The sequence below is a fragment of the Pelodiscus sinensis genome, chromosome 5 (genome assembly GCF_049634645.1).
Source record: "Pelodiscus sinensis isolate JC-2024 chromosome 5, ASM4963464v1, whole genome shotgun sequence".
NCBI classification, from domain to species: Eukaryota; Metazoa; Chordata; order Testudines; family Trionychidae; genus Pelodiscus; species Pelodiscus sinensis.
In genome coordinates, this window is record NC_134715.1 from 93431307 (window position 1) to 93449757 (window position 18451).

The window sequence follows — 18451 nt, forward strand, 5'->3', positions numbered from 1 at the left end:
GCTGAATTGCAAGCCTGCCTAGTAAGAAATGGGGGACAACTTAAGATTGAAGAACTGTTCCCTCCTATCAAGGAGTTGGTTTTGGGAAGGAGGTAAAACAGGTCTGACTCACCCACCGTACAGGAGCTCATTCAGGGACTGGAAGGCAGGAATTGGTTCCTTCATGGAAGGAGACTGAGAAGAAATAATCAATTTGGGTGAATGCCCTCACAATCAGTGGCCTGCAAAGAGGCAAAAGGGGAGGGCAATGGGATACCATAACCACTTTGTTACCAATACTGCTGTCACAGCAGTTTAAGGAGCTTGTGTATTAGGACTGTGATGTTAGCAGTGAAAGTTATAGTCACAAGCCTGTAAGGGTTTGTAATGAAATCAGGCAGAAAAAAAAAAATCAATGTGAGTGGGCAGGCCAGGTATATAACCTTGCTACAAGAAATTAAAAAGCAGATGTATGGAAGGCATAGGATTCCAGGTATTCTCTACAAAGAGAAGAAAGTCATTGGTCATCTCTTGACTGACAAGCACTCTGTTTTCAAGTCAGCACAAATGGAATGGGCTAGCAAATAAATGAATCTCATGTCACATGGAAATAACTCCTGATCAAATCCTGTAGCTTTTCAAAGCACCACAGCAGGCCTTGCACTGGTGTAACTTTCTGTGAGCCAGGTCCAGGAAAGGAAGGGCCACAAGGTGAGTCTACTTTTCTTTTGTGCCACTGCACACAAGTTCAGGGCATACCTGTAAAATGTCCCTCAAGTCAAGTGAAGAGAAACGGTTCAGTTGCAAAATTACCTCCTTCCCAAAGTTGGTGTTCATTCACTTTTATTGTTGAAAATCATATCTGAAAAATGAACTATGAAACTGAGGTTACAGAAAGACCTATATATGCTAAAGGAATGCTACCCCAGCTTTTAAATTCCTTGCATCAATAATTATGTTGTGTTCCTTATTTTGGGTCCCTAGTTGCATAATGAATTCCACATCAGGGCCTTGACAAATAAGCATGGCAAGTGACAGACCTTGCTGGGCCCTGGATGGACAGGGCAGGACTAGGGCCAATCAGCTCTCAGCACTGCATGGAGTGCACCATGTCTCTCCACATACTTCCCCAGACAGAACCTTTTAAATCTCTGGGCCCCAGGGCAACTGCCTCCTTTCTCCCCCTCCCTCATCCCCCTCCCCCCCATCAGCAGCCCTGCAGATAAGATATTGTGGCCTGAAACTCCATGATTATGCAAACTCCTCTTGACAAAAGCCCACATTAAAATATAGATTTAAAACGATAGTAGCAACCTGAAGTATCTCTACTGGTGTTCCGGAGCCCAGTGATCGGAGCATTCTATTCCTTCCATATGCACAGAATCCACTGATATGCTTCAAGAAAGAATCAATAATTGACCTTCTGAATGTACATTACTATTAGCCCAGGGAGACTCTGGTGCATGACTCAACTCACTATAGAGTTGAGTTGATAAATATACCACACTGAGGATATTCAACTTGGTAAAAAAAAATATTTGTTGCAAGAAGGAAAATAATTGTTTTAGGCTCAGAGTACAAGTTGGACCTCGTTGGTCTGACACCCTTGGGACCTGACAGGTCCCAAACAAGGGGATTTTCTAGATCAGGGAAGGTCCCTCCCCCATGGCCCATGCTGCCACCGGGCTTGGGCTCCAGCCTGCCCCCGCTGCTGTTTGAGCTTCCCAGGGCTCTCTTGGTGCTGCCAACTGTGCTACTGCTGGGGCTGGAGCACCATAGGCAGAGCTGTGCAACCTGGACAGAGCTCTGCAGCCGCCTGGGAGAGAGATGGGCCGGAGCTCTGCATCTGGGGCCAGAGCTCCCTGGCTGTCGCTGAGGCTGGGGCTGGAACTCCCTGGCCACTGGAGCCAGGACGGAGCTGGAGCTCCATGGCTGGGGCTGGGGCCAGAGCTTCCTGGCTGCTGCTGGGGCAAGGGAGCTCCACTGGGGTCAGAACTCTGTGCCATGCCACCCTTTCCCCCCTCCCAGGGCTCCCAGTTGAGTCGCCAGTCCCCCCTATGGCGCTACTGCCCCACCACCAGACCTCCCTGTTCCTGGGCTTTGTGGTCCAGGAACATCCTTTGTCCATGCTGGACCATGTATGTTGCTGGTACAGAGTCCTGGTTTAGGGAAGTATAACTAGGTATTACTGATATTATTGAAAGAGCCATACCCTTTAATAAATCCATATAATTTGGTTTCTTTAACATTTTATAGATAAACACAAACCAGAAGTTCTAATGGCCAAAAAAAAAATAATAATAATTACAAAATCAGCAAATAGGATTGTAGTTTTTAACTTGTCTAGACTTGATTACCTTACTGTTCATTCAGCATATTAGTAATAGGCTTGTCTTGCCAATTTCTTCAGCAGTTATAAGAGTCTCAATAATTTCTCTCTACAATCTGGTAACTTGTGACATTTCAATCTTACCTAAAAAAGAGCAGATAGCTTTCTGTCTGCCTGAATTCTCTTGGGAGTACAATTTATATTGCAAGCTTTAAAGAACTGGCTAACTTCAGAAGATGTATTTATGAGCTCATTATTTTCATACCTTGGGAAAGGAATCTGTCTCTGAAATCTTTTGTCTTTAGTAGCTCTCACTAATCACGTTCTAGTTTTATCACCATGTTCACAGTACCTTTGTTTAGCAATGTCTGTCTAAGGATTTTTTGATCGAGTGTCTTGTGAAAATCCCAGTGAAGATTTATGATGCTGAAAAAGAAAGAACACAATATTGGTCTTAATGCTGTGCTCCTTCAATTCCAGGCTATCCATTTGACTGGAAAGTTTCTGATTTATGAACTACTTTTAATAACACCAAGGGACTGATTATGGAGCCATTCGTTGGTTTCAAAACACCATAACTCTATTGACTTGAGTGAAGTTATTCCTGGTTTACATCCCTATATTAAGAATCAAGACCACATGGTCTTGCAATCCTGTTTCTCTTAAGCTCTAGTGTTAAAATCTGCCATTGCCAAGATAGATTATAATTATCTACTACTTCCATTATCTCAAAGAGCCATACTTTGACTCATTACATATTTATATTACCTTCACCCACTAACTTGTCTTGCTCATGACAGTGCAAAGTTAACTGTAATGAATTTAGGACACTTTTTAAAAAAAGACATTATCTTTCAACATTATCAAATTAGCATTCATGTCACAGAAGCTGAAGACAGATTATGAATAAATCCCATTAATGTCACTGAATATAACAAAGTTCATTATGTAGAAACAAATATGTAAGTGAAAATTCAATAACTTGTGAATTGCAAGTTATATTTTCCAATACATTATTTTGTTAGATTCATTTTACCATTACACCTATACCATTCCTCTGAAGTTTTGGAGCTACTTATGTAATTCTTCTATGAAAATGAATGTAGTCCAGGAATAGAAAAGTACACACTGTAATCAGATAAATCAATCAAATCCTGGCATTTAAAAATTAAAAAAGCTCAAACTATAGGTTGAAACAGAAACTTTAATAATTCAAAATCCCATATTCTGCAAACATAAAGCCAATAGAGGTTTTCCTGTGATTTTTTGTTTTTTTTTAATTCCAGTGGTAGCAATTATTTTAAACATTAACCTGATGTGTGATTCACCTGCAAGCCAAGCAGTACCACCTTAAGAAAGTGAAACTGGTAAAAGTAAAAGTGATTTGATTTTTTTGTGTTCAAGCTGGAGGCACTGCAAAAGTAAGCAAGCAATATAAGTGGTAGAAAGGAAATGGAAAGAGTATTACATATTTCAGTTTTAATTGTAACAAGCTATGATATTAGTAACATGGTAAATGAAATGGTTTGTTTACTATTTGGGGCTTATACTGATAGTGACCCCTAACAATGAAGGGTTGGATTGCAACTTTACCATTTAGCCTAAATGAGGGCAGGATGTCAATGCCCCTGCTCAGTGTGGTCAGGAACCAAGGCTCTGAGAATTAAAGTCTGGTGCCTCACCTTCTCTGCTGGCTTTGGGGCCCTGGCTATCGTGTTGTGGAGCAGACTCTGCCCACTCCCCACTGTGTCCATACATTTCTATTAATTGGCATTGAGTAGAAGGAGCAGCCTGGCTCTGGTTGTGCTCTTAGAACATGTAGACTTTGAAGATCTGGGAAGCCGATGAAACAGTAATGGGCCTCAGTGGCTACAGTATGTAAATAAGAGAACAAGACACATTACCTATTCGAATTTCTGCTTTGTTTCCATTATTGTCCCATTCAAAGAATAGTCCCTTGACTCTGACAGAAAATAGTTCAAATCCTCCCTTGGCTATATTTGTGTAACTTCATTTAAGTTAATGTATATAGAACAATGTTGGCATTCCAAGGAACTCTAAGCCTAGGTCCACCTCTCATACCTATTGTGCAGCATTCCTTTTTGTTGAAGTAGGCAGGCAAGACGCATCTTCTGTAATGTTAAATAGGTAAGAAGACTAGGGCTAGAGCTAGGGTTAAGTTTGGAAGGAATTTGCTTTTACTGAAGATTTTCTGTATATTCACTATGAGTAAAATTGTTAAAACCTTTCCAGTGTAGACATGGCCATAGAAGGTTTGGTGACAAAAGTGCTATTGACATGCAAAAGTAGGCAAAAGTGAAAACTAGTCAAACTGTTTTTTCTGCTTCCCATTGTTGACATTTCATGGCCACATTGCTAGCTCTCCTGTTGATAGATAGAGCAAAGCAATGTAGCTAAGGGTATGTCTAGACTGCATCCCTCTGTCAACAGAGGGATGCAGATTACACAGGTTAACATTGCAAATGAAGCGGGGATTTAAATATCTTGCATTTAATTTGCATTAAAATGGCCACCGTTTTTGCCGACTCAATACTTTGTGAGCACATCCACACTGATTGGATGCTGAATCGCATTTAAGGCCAATGGGAACTGGTTCCAGTAGGGCATCAGGTCAGACGCTGGAAAGGGCTGGAGCACCCTGGAAAGGGCTGGAGGCCCCCATTTCGAAATAAGCGTCTACACAGTGCATATTTCGAAATAGCAATTTTGAAATTGGTGCTATTCCTTGTGGAATGAGGTTTACCAATTTCGAAATAAGCCCTCCGCTATTTTGAATTAATTTAGAAAAAGCAGTTGGCTTGTGTAGACACTAGGAAAGTTATTTCGAAATAATGGCTGTTATTTCAAAATAACTTTACTGTGTAGACAAACCCTTGGGCTATGTCTAGACTACATCCCTTTTTCAGAAAAGGGATGTAAATTAGACGTATCGCAATTGCTAAGGAAGCGGGGATTTAAATCTCCCGTGCTTCATTAGCATAAAAACGTCTGCCGCTTTTTTTCAGCATGGAGCTTTGTCGGAGGAAAGTGCCAGTCTAGACACTGATCTTTCAAAAATAAAGCCTTTTCCGAAAGGTCCCTTATCTCTTATTTCAAGAGGGATAAGGGATCTTTCGGAAAAGGCTTTATTTTTCGAAAGATCAGCATCTAGACTGGCGCTTTTCTCCGACAAAACTCCGTGCCAAAAAAAAGCGGCAGCCATTTTTATGCTAATGAAGCACGGGAGATTTAAATCCCTGTTTCATTAGCAATTGTGATACATCTAATTTACATCCCTTTTCCAAAAAAGGGATGTAGTCTAGACGTAGCCTCACTGTTTTGTCAACAAACAGCAGTTTTTGGCAACAAAACATGCCAGTGTAGACAAGACTTAAGTCAAAACTTACATGCCTAAATTTAGCTAACTTTCATTGGGACACAGACTCGTAGTAGTGGGATTTATTAAAATGTGCTTACTTCCCTTTGAAATCAAATAGGAGTTAGGTGCCTGAAGTCTAACATTCTTCAGATGTTTTTGCTATTTATTAATGTGGACTAAAGCTATTTTCTCTTTTAACAGAAACCAAACAGCGAAAACCTGCACCTATCATACAAACAGAGATATTACCCGCAATTCCTGAACATGAGCATTCTCAGCAAGTGTAAGAGGTAAACAAAAATACCTTAAATCACGGAGGTGATTCTCCTTTCCTATCTTAATGTTAAACTTAACCACATGCAATATATAAATTACACTGCATTTATGGCCAAGACGCACGAGGTAGTGGACCTGAAAATATGTTTCACAAGAACTAGATGGAAGAAAAACAAAATCAATTTTTCTTTTAGCACCAAGGCTGATCAATAAACTAATCTTTTAGTCTGTTAAACCCTGTGTGCCCCTGAAGACTTCAGCAGAAACCTTGGCACTATTTTTATGGTGTAGAGCAGTGTGTCCTGGATTTCAGAATCAAGCTGACAATTATTTCTGACAAGGAGTGATGCAATGGGAACTAGAGAAAGCATCAGGGGAAATAATTTGCTAATGAGTCCTGAAAAGAACCATGTGTTTGAATAATTTAGTGATCAAATTCAAACAGCAAAGAAATCCACCATCAGTCCACTCTGACCACATGATAGCAGTCAGCAGAAATGACTGAAGATGTGGATATTTATCAGAAGTGGGTCCAAGTGTGGAGTTGAAATTCACTTTCAAGTTTCTTCAAAGTTAAGAAGCATCTGGTTATGGGGTGCTGGCTCTGACCTCAATAGACATGGAGACAAAGAGATTAGTCAGAAAATATATATCCTGAAAGGAGTTTTAACGTCTCAAGGTAAGAGATCATATTTGAATAAGTAAAAACAAAATACTGATACAAAGCAAAATAGAATAAAGGCATCTACAGATATTTCCACAGAATGTCATTGTGTATGAAACATTACTTAGGTTAAAAGCTTAAGATCATAAATTATTTACATACATTAAATCTGATGTGTTCCAACAGGAATGATGTACTTTATATAATCACATGGATTTTTAGGAAAATGAATTTGCTACAATACAGATTAACCTCAATAGTTCAGGTGGATCCATAGACAAATCAGTTTGTGAACCGAAAACACTGAATTAGTTGCAGAATTACAATTTTTTAAAAGCTATAGTGGGAGACTGATGAGATGATAACATAGCAAAACACGATGTAGAGCTAGGAGATTCTGAATGAGACTAGCTGGGCCATCGCCTGGGATAATATAATACTTAAACATACGGAGCACTTATATAATGCTTTTCATTCACAGTGGGATTTATGATATTTTTTCACTTTCACTCTCACTGTTTTAAAGGTAAAACCGAAGTATAGAAAGATGAATTAACTTGACCAAAGACACACAAAGTTAGTAGCAAAGATTAGAACAGATCTCGTCTTCCAAGTCCTAGTCTATTGCCCAGTCCTGTGATACCAGCATAGACCAAAGTGGATTTACCTTTTCTTCTGTGCAAATCCTCCTCTCACAACCCTATCCGCCTTCTCCTCTGTATCCCATTTCCCTACCTGTGGGGATGCCTCCCAACAATACATGACCTCCATGCTGATCATCTCATTTTCAGATCTCCACCCAGATAGATACTTCTTTCTGCAGTGCAGGCACATACTCAGGTCTGGCATTTAGCTGTGGCTAAAAACTGTTCCTCTGGATTGTCTAAATTTAGTAGTGGTTGACTGAGGGATAACTGAGTGATATGAATCTGAGATCACACTTTAGATCTGCTCTAGTGACAGTTTTAAATGTGACTTCAGTATTATTGCTAATTAGACTCACCTCATACTCCCTTGGTTCTCTAGAATAAAACATGCAAGGAAAGAATAAGGGACTGCTGTTCTGATGCTCTAACTTCTTTCATTTCTCTGTGTGCAGATAAAAAGCAAAATGACTTGTCTTTTTGCAGTTGCAGAATGTGGCAGTCCAGGCTGGGCAGCTAGATTTGTGTGCACACTGTTTGGCTTTCTGAGTGATTTTAGAGCCTGGTTTCTGACTGGGGTGTTTGACGGTGCTGTAATGTATTCTATTGAGAAGCACATTGAAAATTGTGCAGTGGGGCTTCCCACTAGTCCAGTTTTCACAGACACACTCATCTCACCATGGAAGGGCAGCTATCCTGCCTCTATTTCCAGGTAGCAGAGGGCCTCAGTGCATATATATGGTGTAAGTGAAGGTCAAGTTTATGCTCAGCAAATGCCAGATTGTGTTGAAAGGGGAAGTGTGCTTATTTAACAGCCCCAGAAAACTACATTTTCACAGGGTGGCTCTATTATCTGTGGTGTAAGCAGTAAGCTGGAGGAAAGAGAGGCATTCCCAGTTCTTATCACACATCTCCAGTTCTTGTTGCTGATCTCAGTTCCTGCTAATGCCCTAGTGCAGTGGTCCCCAACACGGTGCCCGCCGGGCCATTTCTGTGTGCCTGCCAAGTGATCAGGGCCGGCCCCACCCCCGCCCGCAGGCATGCGGTGCATGGTCGGTGCTGGCCCCGGGCGCACTGTGATTAGGTGGCCCCACCCTTGGCTGCACGGCGCAAGGGCTGTGCTGGCCCCGGGCTTGCAGTGTATGGGTGGCGCTGACCTGGGCGTGTGGCATAGGGGCGGTGCCGACCTGGGCGCGCAGACATGGGCGGCCCTGCTCCTGGGCATGCGGCACATGGGCGCTGCTGGCTCCTGGGCACGTGCCACAGGCACCTGCTCCAGGCACGCAGCACATGGGCGGTGGTGGCCCCGCCCCCGGGCACATGGGCTGTTCTGGCCCTGGGCGCACAGCGTATTTCTTCAGAGTGGAATCTCCCTGGGTGTGCAGCACAGTTGTGGCACCAGCCCCGGGAGTGCGGCGCATGGGTGGCACCAGCTCCGGGCACGCAGCGTAAGGGTGTCCCCGCCCCCGGGTGCCCGCGTGTGAGCGGCCCCACCCCCAGGCACCCAGCAGCCCCAAAAGGTTGGGGACCACTGCCTTAGTGTGAAGTATTTGTCTTTTAATAGTTAGGGACAGATCAGTAGCCAATGACACAAACTTATCACACACACATTGGTACTGTCTGCTGAAATGATTTTTTTTCCCTCCAAAGGAAAAGACACCTATTGGTTAGAGGCTATAGATTTATTGCTAGGTCTATGCTCTACTTATATATAATATTTTCATTTTCTTTGTTAAATTTATTCAGAGTGGAATCTCCCTCTGATTTTGTTACAGAGACGGTCACATAAGATGGGAAATAAATTTGTCAAATCATGATCTTTTATAAATTTTCTTAGTCCACAGTACTTGTGTATCTGAGTCTGTAAGTGATACTCAAGCTAAATTTTGATTTGGCAAAACCACCCATATTGTTGACCTGAAGCTTTTTTTTTTTAATGCCCAAAACAGCTAGCAGAAGGGTTTGATCCAGAGCCTATGGAAGACTATGGGAATCTTTCCACTTTCTTCAGTAGGCTTTGAATCAGGTCCATTATGCAGTATTTCTCTCTGTTGAGATGTTGAATGCAACTGGGAAATCTGAATGAAGTTAACTGGTAGCAAAGGTTTTAATAAAAGGGTCACCAGTTTCCAACATGCAGCTTTTCTATGTGTATCTATATCCCAAATAAACACTTCCCATCACAGTTCATCCAATCTGTCTATGTATTTCAGGACACTTATCACCATATTATTTGACTGATGCAGCTGGAAGTTACTCCTCCCTTTCGTGTAATATGGCTACCATACAAACTCCCTAATAGCACCCAACCAAAAAAGTTACAGGCTAAACATCTCACACATGGCAACAGTTAGTTCTCACAACACCACAATAGTAATTTGTAGAAAGGCATGCCTGTCTTTTAGCACCCACTTCTGCCCCAATTTCCCTTTCAAGACCCCTAACGAACTCCACACCATGTAAAGATGTAAGACAAGATTTCTTTTGCTGGGGTTCAAATTTCTTCCATTCAACAAAATAAAAATCTCTCTGGTCTACAGTCTCTGCTTTTGGGTTCAGAGGTTTTGGAGTCTTTCTTACTTCAGGCTTATAGTTCCAGGCCTCTAGCTGCTTCCTGCAGGAACCCTTTAGTAATGCTCTGTTTGGTACTTTCTTTTACCTCATTGGGCTGAGAGAAGTCCACAGATATCAGTTGTTCCCCTGCAGCTTTTTCCATTTGGCCATTTCTAGATACCAGCTGCCTTCTATCAGGCCCCATCAAGACTCTTAATGAAGCACAAGTGGATTACACCAGTTCCCTCTTAGGTTGGACTGGGCCCTCTATGACAGTAATGTTTTTCACTATTTTAAAAGGTGGTAGAATCTGAAGCAGAAAGAAAGAGAGAGAGAGAGAGAGAGTGTCCAGAACTTTAAAGCCCTGCATGAACCAAGAATTATTGTTAGTGACTACAGGATAACTTGTATTTTGGTCTCTCATTCCTATTTTTGTCAGTAGCAAATATTCCCCCCACTTCCCTCATACATACACACCCCTCCATGTAACAATGAAAAGCAAGAAGCTGAGATGATTGCAGGAATCTTGGGTGCCTCAGATTCCAGAACATACCAGAACAGTGGTTCTCAAACTTTTGTAATAGTGACCCCCTGTAGGCTCCCTTTTACTACAGGAGCCTCTGACTTTTACTGGGAGGATCCTTTGTGCTGCAATCTGGCTCTAGAGACTACAACTCTCATAAGCCCGTGGAAAACAGGAGGGCAGGCTTGCTCTTCCAGGCTGGGAGAGAGGGAATTGGTAAGCTGCATTTTGGAGAGAGCAGCCAGATTGCTGGTGTGGAGCCTGTTACTGAGAGCCTGCTGGGGCTTGGATGAAGCAGGCTGGTTCATGGGCTGTTGGTGCTTTTCCCTGGAGGAGAGAGACTTTGACTGTGCCTGTGGCTGAGAAGGGCCTGCATAACCTCTTTGGGAAAGTGCTGCCTGGGATGGAGCACAGAAGACAAACTAACTCTGGGTTCAAGGAGAGCCAGAGTGATCTGTCCAGTGAACCAGAGCAGCTGGCATTTGACGGGGCCTCCTCCAGTGCCAGAGGGATTGTGCAGCTGGCTGCCTGACTGGACTGACACACACAACCTGCACAGTGCTGTCTCCACTTCAGCTGCAGACCTTCAAGTGCACCCACGCAAGCATCTGTGACTCTGAATCCAAAGGAGTGTACACTCTGGGATGGGATAAATGGTGGCAGTGTAAATGCCAGTTAGGTAAGTTTCCTTTATTTCTGTGTACTTTGTTGATTTTATTCACTTTTAATCTGTAAAACTCTGTTTCTTTAAGTTAAGTAAAGATGTGTTAATTCTAATTTAATCAATTAGATGTATAATTTATAATTGTTTATAATTGTTGTCTTGGAGTTAGATCCAGATTATTACTGGAGTAATTTTATTCCTGGAGGCTCCCAAAGCACACCATTAAGTGTGTACAGGGCCAGTCAGGTGGCGGTGCAGCCATTGTATATTTCTTTAGGAGCAAGGAGTTGGACAGGGACTCCCCAACTAAACAACATCACCACTGAGGTACTCAGGATCTCCTTTTATGTTAAAAACATCAGGTGCCCAGGCACACAGGTGAGTGTGGCCTGCTCTCAAGTAACCTAGGAAGGAGAAAGGGGGTTACACCCTTTATAAATTAAATACACTATTTTTTTATATTTTACACTATCATAAATTCTATCATATCATAAAAGGATTTGAAGGTGAAGGTTGCCAGCTTTTTATGTAATAATCTCATCATCCCCTGTGGAGTCATAATCCCCAGTTTGGGAAGTCCTGTACTGGAAGGACAACGCAGAATAAATGAAATTCATACTACCAGCTTCAGGTACTAGAAAATGTATAGAAAAGGGATCCAGGAATGTTCTTCTTTCTGGCCATTTGGATGAGACTAAGATACAAACAATTGTTGGAATAATAGATAAAGAGGGAAATGAACTATGAATCAGACCATCTTGTTCCATGGATGTTCAGTGAACAGTCTACTGTAAAGTCTAAGAGATTCAGGGATGACTCTCTCCGCCCCCCTTACCCCGATGGCTCAGTTTAGAAGTCCTGGAGAGCCTAATCCCCCATGTAGTAACACAGATTTCCCCTTGAATCCTGGGGGAAGCAAGTCCCAGAGAATGACTTCTCCCTAACTTTATCCCTTTCCTGCCTCTAAAATATCCTCTCTGAACCCATTGAACCTGTACTATGTGGAATCACCACAGCCTGATTGCAAGCTTCCAGCCTTCCCAATCTCTACAGTGACTCATGCAATATGAGAACATAGATATAACATATGGACAGGCGAGCTGACAGACTCACTGGGCCCTTGGGCAAGTGGGTAGGGGGTCTGCTCTGTGCTCCCAGAAGGGGCAGGGCCAAGGCAGCCAGCTCTTGGTGCTGCCCAGACCATGTTCCCCCCTCAGTGCACTCCAGAGTATGCCACCTGGGGCTCTCTAGTATGCCATTTGGGGCTCTGCCAGGGACTTAAAGGATCCGGAGTTCTGGCCATCACGGTCACTGCAGTAACGGTCGTGGTAGCCAAGAGTCCCAGTCAAGGTTCCATATAAGCTGTGTGGTTGCACAGCAAGTCTCTCCCAACTCACTGTTCTGTCCTAAGCAGGGAGCTGAGCCACTGGACTCATTAAGCAGCTGCAGGCTGTGCTACAGTGCAGCTTAGAGCAAGGGTGGGCAAAAGCCTATCAGTGAGCCAGATCTGGCCTGCCTTGGACTTTGATCCCTTCCATGAGGCAATTACAGGCCCCACCCCCTCATGGACATGCACGAGGGGGGAGGGGGAGAAAGAGCTCAGCTCTGGCCCTCCACCACCTGTGCAGCCGCTGGAGCGGAAGCCGTTCTGGAGACAAGGTTCCTCAACAGGGCCGGTCCCGGAGGTGCCGCTACAGCAGCCACCTGGCCTCAGGCCGGCTCTGGAGGCACCGCTTCTGCAGCCACGCAGTCTGGGGCCAGCCCCAGAGCCTGGAAGCGCCACTGCCATGGTGCTGGCCCCAGGCCATGTGGCCACAGTAGTGGCACCTCTGGGGCCGACCCCAGTCTGTGGTAGTGGCACCTCCAGGGCCAGCCCTGGGCCACTTGGCCATGGTAGTGGCACCTCCGGAGCTGGCCCCAGGCCATGGCGCCTCCGGGGTGGCCTGTGACCACATGGTTACAGTACCTCTGGGACTGGCTTCAAGCTGCATGGCTGCGGCAGCTGCACCTCTGGGACAGCCTGTGGCTGCAGTGCTTCGGGGCCAGGCCCAGACCATGTGGCCATGGCAGCGGGGCCTCCCTCCAGGGCACCTGGGACAGCATGGCTGCAGTTATTGCTGCAAGGGGGCACGAAGCCAGATAAGGTTCCCCCTCATGCCCAGACCTCCCACCCCCACCCAAATTCTGTCACTTCCCTCCCCCCAAGACCCAGCACTCTCAGCTTGCTCCAGCACCCTCCCCTGTTCTTGCATCCTCTCTCCTGGCCACACACTGCACCCTTTGTTGTTCCTGCTCCCTCCACCTGGCCAGACATCCTACTCCCAGCCTGCTTCTGCACCCCAGCTACCTCCAGATCCCGCATACTGTCCCTATCCTACTTGCTGGCAGCCCTATCTTATGCACTGTAACCCTCATTTTTATTCCTATCCCAGAGCCTAAGGAGGTCTATAAAATCCACTAACTCCAGAACCCCAGAAAAAGAAATCTGGTCTATGGGAAGCCCTGAACCTCAGTTTCTCCCATCCCTTCCCTTTACTCCGTGAGGCTGGGGCACCAAAGGAGTGAGATATGTCAGTTGGGGCCAAATCAGTGAATGTTGGGGGGTTTTGGAGGGGGTTTTTTGCTTCTCACTTGTGTAGTCCCCAACTGATTTTTTTTGTGTGGGTCAGTGACCACCCAACCCAAAAAGGATTCCCTACCTCTCCCATAAATAAAGAAAACATTGAAACCTTTTGTGCTGGACATATTTTACTTTATTTAAAATGAAATTTGATAAACTAACATGAGAAAGTTAAAACGCTTAATCTGTTTCATATTTTAAATTAAACTATTCTTACTCCACCCTTTCCAGGATGGCAAAAAGCCACTTCTGAAATTTGTGAAGTGCCCCCCCTTCCAAAATTTTTGCCCACCCCTGGCTTACAGGGACCCTTAACCCCAGTCCCCATTGAAGCACTAGGTCCTTGGGCAGTTTCCTCCTTTGCCCACAACCTCTCTCCCCATTGGCAGGCCTTCATCTGTTAGAACTTGTACAGCATACCTCCATCACAGTGTGTTGGGCTTTTGTCCCCTGCCCATGTAAGGGAAAGCAGCAGCATGTTCTCAGAAAGATAATAAAAAAGGAATATAAAAAGAAAATATCATTTGGAAAATTAGAACCAGACATAAAACTGACATTTCACCTCTGAAAAGAACAATATCCTAAGGTCAGCTGGATACAAAGATATTTTTTATAAAAGATGTGCACACTCATTTTCCTTGCTGGTGCTAGATTAAATTCTCACCACATAAATCAATATTACTGAAAATGTTTTATTTACTGCATCTGTCTCTTTGGCAACAAAAGCTCCAAGGGCAGGAGGAGATAACCCTACTGTCCTAACATTTGTTCTTTTACTAAAGTGGATTAATGTCCTAGATTGTATAAGAACTGTTGTGGGCCACATATTAAAGTTTACTCTTTTTTCCTGCATAATTCTGGTACATCATCAATACTTTACATTACAAAGTGCTTTCAGGTCCCTTGGATATGGACAGAGCTTCACTATAATTTATTACTTCTACCATGCCATGATTGTTTATGATGCTTCACAGTCAAATAAGACAAGTCACTCTCCTAAGGAGTTACAATCAAAGGTTCCGATTCAGTTTACACTACAGAGATACAGCACAGTTAGGGTAACAAACAAAATGAGGATGTAGTTGTAAGGAAGATGAAACTTCCTATAGTACAGATAATCAGAAAAGGGAACCTGACTCTTGATCTCATGTAAAATATGTTAACATGAGGGATCAGACCCTTGAATATGTGGTAGGGCATGAGTCAGTGCTGGACAATTAACTGAAAGGAGACAACAATATAATATCCCAAACTCTACTCTATTAATTTTGATAATCTTCTTTGTTATCTTTTTTAAAAGAACACTAACAATCTAGCTGCAGAGGGCCTGAAATCAACAGGAGTCTTTCAATTGTCGTCAGGGGACTTTGGATCAGACCCCTCCTGCCTTACGAGAAAGCATTCATGTTCCATTATTAAAAGCTCGGAATAAGAACATTAATAGAATACACAACTATCAATAAAGTGAATTAAAGTAGCCTCGAGTATACTCATGCTTCAGTTTTTGTGATTGTTTTTTAAAATCACATCTTCCTATTAAAAATATTTTTCCTTGCTTCTGAGTAAGAGACTCACTCAGCAGGAGAAAATTACTAATTGTACAGGTGCAACAGTGCAGCTGACAAATATAAAAACGAAATATGCTGGTAATAGGCGAGGAGACCAAAATAACGTTTAGTGTCTGTTTTAGGAATCTTAAATGTTTATTTGTAAAAAATAGGCAAAATATCCAGACAAAAATATGATTTTTAAGTTGATGGGGTCCCTTTGATTTTCCTTGAAGTATAAAATGCCAATTATATAAAATGTGTATCCTAGGGTACTGCATTGCTGAATTGGTATACTACTATGGTTAAATGGTAAGGGTGAGCTGGTTGGACTGAACGTAGAGACTTTTAATATCTATACACTGGAGATATGCCAATTAATAAAATTTTCAGTTTGTTGTCCTCAATCCCTGTATACAGCTCTCTGGACACTGATTCATCTCAGCATATGGCCCCAAATATTATAATGAATGCATTACAGGCAAATCAGTTACAGATTTATTTTCTAAATATCAGAGCGGTATAGTTATTTTCTGCCCTTTCTGCCTCATTATATATTTAATATTTAAATTAAGTTTTTAAACCCATTATGTCTGTTAGTGTAATGTGGCTTGTAGTGTCACAGATTGCTGAGTATGTTTCAGAACATTTGGCACAAGCTGCTTTTGCTTAAAAAACACACAACATGATGTACTCTTCGGCCCCCTCCCCCAGTCTTAGAATCCATCAGAGATTCAGAAGCTGTTAAAAGAAGGATTTGGTCTTTAGATTGCTTTGGCTGCAGGACTGCCTGATTTGGCTGCAATGGGCAATAAGAAATTGCTCTTTCCATTGGCTGGCACCAATTTTTGATGCATTCTGACCAGCTTATAGTTGTAATTTATGGCTCACTTCAGCAGCTGCTTCAGCCAATGTGAATTCCTGTCCTCAGAAACTCCTTTTACCCAAAGCTCCTATGGGGTAATGTGAATGAAACACAAGGTTCAATTAACCTGAGTAACTGCCAGAACAGGAGGCATGTCATCTTTTGCTTTGTCACCCAAGAAGGGAATATTGGCTGCAGAATTCTTGACTCTCCTTTTTGACCATCATGCAGATGGCTCAGCGCATTTAGTTCTGGACATTGTCAGAGTTTGATGTTGCTTAGGTATGGGGTTCTCCTTTGCCCCATTAGAGATAAAGACTAGCTATAGGGTTGCCAATTTTCCCGACTGGGTCCCATTCACAGCAAAGGCATCTGATCCATCCAGTCAAGGAATGTTGGCAACTCTTAACTAGCTATGAAGTCTGGAACATTTTCTGCAGCTCAGCTTCCCACAGTCTGGCTCTCACTCATTGACTAGCAGACAGACCTTCTTTCATATGCAAATGAGGAAATGGTTGGCCTCATTTAAATATTGACAAATGTGACCCTTGGTATGCTGGCACATTAGATGAAGATGAGATTTAATTCCTCCTTCAATCTCTTAATTGCTGCTTTTTTCTTCTCACTAGTTGATTTCTTCCTATTTCCTGTCGTTTCCTTTTTCAAAAGGGTGTCCTCAGTTCTGCACACCTCCTGTAGGCACCTATTAATTCTCAAAAGTACCAGCAGCAGTGAAGCACTGAGAAGTTGCCTTGGAAGTCAAGCTGCTATAGGGTTCACTTAAGTAAAAAAGAACAAAAAACCAAACCACAATGGAACAGACACACAGAAATCTATTTTTAATTATTTGGTGAAGGAAATTTTCATGTGCAGAATCTTGGTAGTTAGGAAAGAACAGTTAGGGACTGGTCTGTTGATAGGTAGTGACTACTCTACCCCCTTTACATTGGAAAACCTGAGCTATCGGGGCTTCAGAATTCCCTGGAAGTTGAATTTGCTCCTGTCTGAAGCATAGCCTTCATTTTGAGTGTTTGTTCATTTGAATTTTTTTCTTGTAAGATGAAGAGGAAAATTCAATACAATGAAAGTTAGAAAAAACTACATTTATGAAATAGTTTGCGAGGGGATCCACTAAACTTAAAGTAAATAAGAAATAGCTCTCCTTTTTCACCCTCATTCTTTTTATCTGATAAGTTCTTCAGTTTCAGGCATTCCAGTATGTAACATAATCGATGCTCCATGAACAAAGACCTCTTCATTTCCAATACATCTTTTCTGGCTATGATAGGCACCTTTTATTCCTAAGAATGCCAAGAACTTCAGTTAACAGGATTTTGTATTAATCAAGTCCATGCTATTAAAATATGAACAGATTAACTGATATACTGCTGTAGCATCAAACTCAGTGCGAGGCTATAGATTTTATATATATTCTGGGTTCAATCAGGATTTATACTTACTCACAAAGTTGGGAGATTACAGGCAGTCCCCGGGTTACGTACAAGATAGGGACAATAGGTTTGTTCTTAAGTTGAATTTGTATGTAAGTCGGAACTGGCTCCAGATTCAGCTGCTGCCACTTAAACTGACCAGGGGCTGACTACAGGAAGCCGGAGGCAGAGTTGCTCTGCCCCCAGCTTCCTGGAATCAGCCTGATCAGTTTCAACAGCGGCTGAATCTGGAGCCTGGGACAGAACAGTTGGGGCGCTGCCCGGTAGGTTCCCACAGGACCAACCCGGCAGCACCCCAGCTGCTGTGCCCGAGGCGTCCCGCAACAAAAGCCTGGTCTGCTGGGGGAGCGGGGGGCACACTAGCTGCACCCCCTCCCCCCCCAGCAGACCAGGGAGACCCGAGCAAAGCCGCCCAGGCGGCGGGACCCCCGCCGCCTGGGCGGCTTTGCTCCTGTCCCCCTGGTCTGCTGGTGGGGTCCAGCGGCTTTTCTGGACCCCCCCAGCAGACCAGGGGGACAGGAGCAAAGCCGCTCAGGCGGCGGGGGTCCCGCTGCCTGGGCGGCTTTGCTCCTGGGCAAACGAGCAAAGCCGCCCAGGCGGCGGCTTTGCTCGGGTGTCCCTGGTCTGCTGGGGGGGGGGTCCAGCGGCTTTGCTGGACTCCCCCAACAGACCAGGGAGACCGGGAGAAGCTTTTCTTGCCCCAGAGGCCTCGGGTGGTGACCCGCCGCCTGTGAGGTCCGGGGCGAGAAAAGCCCCGTTCGTAAGTGCGGATCCGACATAAGTCAGATCCGCGTAAGTCGGGGACTGCCTGTATCTGTGCGATAATTTTTCTTTCCAGCTAAGAAGAAACTCATTTTGTATTCTCTGTGATAAAAATTCTCTGAGAGTCTCTTTTAAATGGGAAAAAATGTATATTTTGATAGACGATGAATATGTTTGTGTAATGTGAATGTCATA

The 18451-nt window shown here is 43.6% G+C and overlaps 1 protein-coding gene across 13 annotated transcripts in view; it reads left to right on the top strand.

Annotated features, from left to right (window-relative positions):
* Positions 1 to 18451, top strand: part of TMEM156 (transmembrane protein 156) — a 107305-nt gene that overhangs the window by 33218 nt on the left and 55636 nt on the right. For 5 of the 13 annotated variants that reach the window (XM_075930581.1, XM_075930582.1, XM_075930584.1 and 2 more), the window contains one exon: positions 5889 to 17828. In XM_075930581.1, the coding sequence (XP_075786696.1) occupies positions 5889 to 5974 (86 nt within the window). In that variant the 3' untranslated portion in view covers positions 5975 to 17828. Of the gene's footprint in view, positions 1 to 5888; positions 17829 to 18451 lie in introns of those variants that run through there. The other 8 variants (XM_075930578.1, XM_075930580.1, XM_075930579.1 and 5 more) reach the window with 5 other exon arrangements.